The 7,414-nt window shown below is 41.0% G+C and overlaps 1 protein-coding gene across 6 annotated transcripts in view; it reads right to left on the bottom strand.

Moving 5' to 3' along the window:
- wwp2 (WW domain containing E3 ubiquitin protein ligase 2) overlaps positions 1–7,404 on the bottom strand; it is an 89,373-nt gene extending 81,969 nt beyond the window's left edge. For 3 of the 6 annotated variants that reach the window (XM_020585666.1, XM_020585665.1, XM_020585660.1), the window contains exons 1-4: positions 7,157–7,404; positions 5,405–5,486; positions 3,100–3,256; positions 369–490 (exon numbers count right to left, since the gene is read on the bottom strand). In XM_020585666.1, coding sequence (XP_020441322.1) covers positions 369–490; positions 3,100–3,256; positions 5,405–5,486; positions 7,157–7,174 — 379 coding nt within the window. In that variant the 5' untranslated portion in view covers positions 7,175–7,404. The other 3 variants (XM_020585663.1, XM_020585661.1, XM_020585664.1) reach the window with 3 other exon arrangements.
- Between the last annotated feature and the right edge of the window lie 10 nt (positions 7,405–7,414).

The raw sequence follows: 7,414 nt of genomic DNA on the forward strand, positions 1-7,414 counted from the left end.
CCCCCCCCCCCCCCCCCCCCCGGGCCGCGGTACAATTGTCAAGCGTTGACCGGTCCGCAGTGATAAAAAGGTTGGGGACCACTGCTTCAGAGGATCCACCTACTACGATGAAACTTAGCTTTGCATTGATACATTTCCAAAATAATGAACAAAATGGTTGTTGTTTTACAGTTGTTTCACCGTATATTAGGAGGGGACAGTCAGTCTTCTCCAATTCTGTGTTTTCCTGCATATTTCCTGCAGGGGCACATTAAATTCATACTTGTTCTCGTATTCATTTCAGTTAGGTGATACCTTATTAAACACTGTGGGGAAATGCTGTACATCATAATGTTTTCCAAAGTGATTTTCTGTGGCTGTGTCCTTACTCTTTCCATCATGTGTACGCAGTGTGTCCAGCAGGTCTATGGTGGCGCTGCCCAGTAGCTCCTTCCTCAGGGTGTGGCAGCTCCACAACTTCAGATCCAGACGACTCTGAGGCGTCACATTACTGTGAAAGACAGAGTAACATGAACATACCTACTATCAACTGAGGCCTGTTACCACACAAATAGAAGAAGAAGACCCTGTCCAGGATTAACCCACGCAAGGCAGATGGACCAGATAACATACCTAGTCATGTTTTAAAGGACTGTGCCGAGGAGCTCAAGGATGTCCTCATGGACATCTTTAACATCTCCCTGAGCCAAGTAGTTGTTCCCACGTGTTGCAATGTCACCACAATAATTCCAATTCCAAAGAAGCCCCACCCAACCAGTTACACTGACTATCGGCCTGTGGCACTGACTTTAATTATTATGAAGTGCTTCAAGCAGCTGGTCATGTAGAACGTCAGGTCCATCCTCCCTCCCTCTCATAACCCATTTCAGTTTTCATACAGGTCAGACAGGTTCACAGAGGATGCCACTTCTGCTGTTCTCCATCCAGCCCTCACCCACCTAGATTCAAAGAACTCTTACGTGTGAATGCTGTTCCTAGACTTCAGTTCAGCATTCAACACAATCATCCCCCAGCAGCTTATACAAAAACTTGGACACTTGGGACTCAAAACCTCTCTCTGCAACTGGGTGCTGGACTTTCTAACAGGGAGGCCACAAAATGTGCAGGTCGGCAGCAACACCTCCAAGATCATCACACTGAGCACAGGGGCTCCACAGGGGTGTGTGCTCAGCCCAAATGCTCTTCACACTGCTGACCCACGACTGTGTACCAACCTACAGCACCAACCACATTGTCAAGTTTGTGGATGACACGACTATCGTTGGCCTCATTACCAACAATGATGAGGCCAACTACAGGAGTGAGGTGTGCCAGCTGGTCCAGTGGTGGAAGGACAACAACCTCTTTCTCAATGTGGGGAAGACTAAAGAGATTGTTGTGGACTTCAGGAGAAAACCTCTAAAGCATCCACCACTGACCATCGACGAGAGAGTGAGCATTACCAAGTTCCTGGGGGTGCACATCTCTGAGGACCTCTCCTGGACCAAAAACACCACACCACTGGCCAAGAAAGCTCAAACATGCCTTTACTTCCTCCACACACTGAGGAGAGCCAGTGCCCCACCGCCATCATGTGCTCCTTCTACCAGTCAGTCTTGAAAACTAAATTGTTCTGTACTGAACTGTAGTGTAACACTGTTCCCATAACATGTACCTTTCTAATGAAAACCTATGACTGACATTTAGCGGACACACACTCATTTCCCATTCAGCAAATTCAAAAGGAAGTATTTCCTTCCTATTTGTTCCCTCACTGTCCATTTGTCCAATCCCTTCCTCTTTTCCTAAACCCAGTCAGCCCTTCCTCTTAGTCCTTCATTCTTCACGTCCTCCCCCACATTAACAACCTCTGCTGTTTTGCACAAACCTTTTTGTTATATTATATGTAAATCTGCTGCTAACTGTTTTTTACCATCATATCTGCTGCTGGTGGTCATTTGCACTACTGTCCAACACCAACACCCTGCTGATGCTGACCTGGTGATGACAATCTTTCTGTTATTGCACAAATGGCATGGCACTCAATACTAGGTGAGAGAGAAACAGTATTTTGATTTTCTGTATGTCCTGCACATATGATGAATTGACAATAAAAATCTTTGAACCTTTGAATGTTTGGAGTTCTGTGTGGAATGGATCAGATTTGGCTTTTTTCTGCTTTTTTTGTGTTGTTCCAATGCAAACAAAAGCAATAAACATGAGAATACCAAAGAATTTGTGATTGTAACAGTTTTCTGGGAGATGTGGTGCGTTATCTGACAGAAAAACAGGGGTGCCAATATTTTTGGCCATGACTGTATCTACTGCGACTGTAACTGTAACCCTAACCCAACTGTAACACTTCTGCAGACTCCTCACACCCTGGACACAATCTGTTTGAACTCCTCCCCTCTGGACGGCGTTACAGGTCACTGTGCACCAAGACAACCAGGCACAAGGACAGTTTCTTTCCCCAAGCCATCACTCTGATGAACACTTGACCCACAACAGTATGACTGGACAATAACCCTCAGTGCAACACCTGTAAATTTACATTGTACAGATTATACAGATCTGTACAGGTCTCTGTTTTTAAGTACTCCATTTTTATTCTTATTTTTACCTTGTTTCCTAATGAACGTTCCTTTGTCTGTTTGCATTGTTTATTGCTTTCTTTATACTGTTTATTTTGTTGTACTATACAGCCTTATATTAGTATATTGTTTACTTGCCCTTTGCTATAGACTTACATAAGGATATATACATGCACATTGAAAGCCGCTGTACCAGAGTCAAATTCCTTGTGTCCAACGCACCTGGCCAATAAAGCTGATTCTAACTATGTCTGTGTGTTTCTTTAGTTTTACCTCAGAAAAGGTTTTAAATGAGCTGCATTTTACTTGAAATACACTAGAATTTTGCAGCTGAACTTTAGTGGCATGATAGCTGGGATATAGTGTGGTATATTCTGGTATTTGGAAGGCTTTATTATTCATATCACTAACCACACAACAGTGTAGGATGCATACAATGGTTTTTATGTTCTATATAACTGTTTACACAGTCTGCAAACAATAAAATGCAGTGCATAAAGGTCAGTGTGGGTAATGGTGTTCTCACAGGGTGAGGTCTTCATTCCACTGCAGCTCCAGGTGTCCACTGCGTTTGCCAGTTTTTTTGGTTTCACTGGTCAGGCCGTCTGCAGTCACCTCAACAAAGGAGCTGAGCCGAGAGTGACGGTTTGGCAGCTTGGGAGACTGAGGCTTTGCTGAAACCACTGTGCATGCATGCAGGCAAACACACACACACACACACACACACACACACACACACATAATAAAATGCATTAGAATTTGCAGGGAGTGCAAAAAGTGTTTTTGTAACACTGTTTACCTGGCACAAACGTTAAAATCAAAGTTCCATTTGCACTTGGAAGACAATATAACTCTGAATACATTAGGATAAAAAGTATGTGACTGTGGCCATAGTCCAACCACAATAAGGAAACTATTCTATTGTGTATAAATGTGAAAGGTTTACCTTTCATGCCACCTCACCAACACTGTCTTGTAAAGAGCACTGTCCACCTCTGTGCCTTTTGCAAGCAGAAGGCATTTAATTACAGTATTTAACAGAGGAAAGAAACCAGATCCATAAGTCAATAAGATTCAGATACAGAACAAACTGTGATGATCAGAGAACTCACAGCTGTTTCTACAGTCAGAATGTAAACTTTAAGTTTAAGTGAGTTTTAAGTATGTTGTATGGTTGTCGGACACAACTGTGTCTAGGTGGTAGGTCAAGCAAAGAGACAAATATAAACATTGCCCTCTGGTGGAAGAAAGAAATCTGCAATGCCACTTCCATTTATTTTTATGGTACTCAGGTCCAGGAAAATAATTATTGGTACACTAGGAAGCTTCCCTCTTAAAGAAAACAACAGTAACAAGGACAATGCTTACTTTTTAAGAATCTTTGATACCTGCATTAATGGGCTTCCACAGCCTAAAAATGCTACTGCTTTCCAGTTTATTTATGCTGTGATTCAGTTACTTCACCAGTTAGACCTTCATAACACAAGTCATGCATTTGCTAAGTTACAGCGTAGTCAAGGACAACAGGTGAACTTCATGAAACTTCTACATACTCTCTGGCTTCTTGATGAATCTTTCTAACCTTCCAAAATATTTTACCAAATCTCAGCATTACTGGGAGCTCTGGAAGTAGGGTAAAAGTCTAAAGTCACTTTGAATTGCTGTAGGCCTGCTGAGAATCTTGTTACAGCATGTGTCAGTGATATGAAACCTTATTTATTCATCCTGAATTGCTGGTGGATAGCAAAAGAAAGGCCACAGAGCCTGGCAGGGACGCTCAGGTAGTATCTGATTTAATGTTTACAGTGAAAAAGACTTCTGACTGTGCTTCTTGCTAGTGCAGATGAGATAGTAGCTGTGACACATCTAAACCCCTTTGGAGATGAAAACAAAGTGACACACAAAGGTGGAGGACTGCCAGAAATGATAGAATCAAAAGTAAGCTTAGCCCGAGTGAAAGGAGATGGGAGGGCTGGGGAAACAGTAGGCAGTGTTAAGAGCAGATCAGTGTTGAGGCCACAGGGTAGGTGAGTCACAGCTCAAAGGTTTGGGACCAAACTGTGCTTGAATAAAACAAGAATGTAGCATAGAAGAGAAAAGAAAGGAAGACACATTGATCACTTTGTACATTTTGGCCTGCCTACAGGAGAATATAAGGCTTATGTAAGACAGACAAAATAAAATCATCAATGTACCCATAAAAAAACTTTACTTAAGTATACAATGACTTGAGCCACCAACAATATAATCAGTTATGAACTTATGGTTTCTGCTTTGTCTCATCTATGAGCCACCTAAGCTGTAAGATGTAATGATAGTGAATCCACATGAGTACACTGTACATAACTGAATATCTTACCTGACACAGTCTAATGGCTTTGCCATTTTATAAATTCCATGAACATGTGTTACATATTCTTTCTGAACAAGTTCTGAACAGTATGCCATCTGTATAAACAGCTGGAGAACACTTATAAAAATGGCCTTCTGACCATCAATAATGAGTGCAAAACTGACAAGAGCCATATCGACGGTGTTGTCAGGTTGACCCACTGTTTTCAAAAATGAAGTAGCTAAAGAAAAGGAGAAAAGATGTTTCATAAGTTGGTGCATCAAATGCAGATGTAGCATATAGAAAGATGCTGTCGCATGTACAGACACAACCAGAAGAGTCAACTGAAGAGAATTTCTGAGATCAAACACATGCAAATGTTTGCAATGCAGTTTAGGAAACTCCACCTGTTTTGTCTTCATTTTGGAAGGACATGCCATGATATTATTTGTATCAGTATACTTCAATAAGTCAAAGGAATGACCAGAAAATTAATTACCTTTTAAGATCAACTGAGATTTTTCAGTGGTCTGGACACTACCAGGTCTGCTCACACTGGCAGCTGCCATGACATCACAGCTCTGAAACACAAACACAATACAAGACATGCTGCCACTGCATTATACCATTCAAATAACCTTATAAAAACAAACGGAAAAAAAACTCACAAAACAAAATATATTAAAGGCATATTTAGCAACCTGCCCAAATGTATTTCAATAGCAGAGAGATTTGTTCTTAACGGTACACATAAAAAAGACCCTAACCCTAACCCTTAAACTGGAGTGTAGTGAGGATCCCCATCATTTTATCAATGTAGAGTTCCTTGCTGCAGCACCAAGGTGACTGCTGTTGGAATCTCAGCCTGAGACCAACCAAAACCCGGTGGTGCATGACAAGCTGTGACCTGGTCATAATCAAAGTGATCGATTAGGTGTGGTATAAACCAAATTGCCATATTAGATCTGTCTCCAATCTGCAGACAAAGATATTAAATTCATCACAACAAAAGCGCACAGCAACCTTGCGAATAACACTGACCGGCTACGCAGCGACAGCGACATCAGCTACACAGTGGATGATGGAAAAACTTCTTGTATACTACCAAATATATAACTGCTAAACACATTTAATTACCCCTGTGTTTAAAACACCATTGGCTGCTACGCACAAAACACAAACAAGGAAGATGATCAAGACATTTGTATCCATCATGTCCGGTAAAAGAAAACGTTGACACTTCCGGTCACCTTTCCAGACTAAAACTCCACCAGCAAACATGGATATGTTGCAACGTGTTACAACTAATACACTGCACAGAAAAAACACTCACTAAATATAGAGCAGTATTTACCGAAACCATAAGATAACGTAGCTCTCCACGATGTTCAATACCATACTTGTTTTCCCCAGTGTGTTTTGAAGGTGAGACTGCTATATGTCCGGTCCGAAGTGGCTAAGTTTGGATGCCTTGATCTGGAATAAAGCTAACTGTTAGCGAGTAAGCTTCGGAGGCAGGCGGGTTTATAAAAGGACATGCCGATAAAAACCTATCCTAATCACCAGAAAAGAACTAAAGCTTCACCGATAGTTTCATGGTTCACGCTATAACGATTGACATACAGCTAATTAGGTTTAAATGTATTCTTTCCAATACCTTTTTCAGCGGTGCTCCGCTGCTGTAGCTAGTGAACTTTCATTTCCGTGTCAGTGACAATACCACGTGACCCTGCACAGCGTACATTTACCCAAAGGATTGTGGGTCACAAGTAATGGCAATCACAAAACATCATTACTATATATTTTATTTACTTTGAACTAAAGTTAAGCATCAGTAAATAACATATGCAGTAAACATGATTGCAGAATTATTAAGCAAATATTAAAAGAAAGAATTAAATAGACGGAGCAGGCCTAGGTATCAAAACTATCAAGTTCCAGGAATTATAAGGATAATATGAGAAAACTACTTCAGTAAAGATGTAAAGATATTAACAAATTCAAAGTTTCTGGATGAAACAAAATGGAATGTTGCAAAATACAAACAATGCCTCTTTTGTTTCATAGTAATGTAGACAATAAGCTACAAGCTCTTTTTTTATCAAAATGAACTGTCTTCTGCTCCAGACTAATAACATTGGTCTCAAATGTGCGGCCAACTGTGGCCAGTGTGAAGTACCAAACTTCTCCTCGAGTCCAGATAGTGAAAAGAATTTCAGTCACACACCAAATATCAATGTGCACATATTACCTTTATTTGCAGATGCATTGGGAGATCATAGCCAGCAGCAGAGCAAAATGATCTGAAGTGAAATTACCACAACTGTGTAATATATACTATTCTTCCCTCCTCCTTACACATGCCTGCTCATGCTGATCATGCAGCTGAAACCAATTGATACTAGCCAAACTTCTTTCTCATAATACACAGCTGTACCTCCCTGAAACCAAAGTTACATTCTTGTGATAAGAAAAGCACACACACAATGATTTAATGAGCATTCTGTGA

The sequence above is a fragment of the Monopterus albus genome, unplaced genomic scaffold, assembly GCF_001952655.1.
Source record: "Monopterus albus unplaced genomic scaffold, M_albus_1.0 scaffold373.1, whole genome shotgun sequence".
NCBI lineage: Eukaryota > Metazoa > Chordata > Actinopteri > Synbranchiformes > Synbranchidae > Monopterus > Monopterus albus.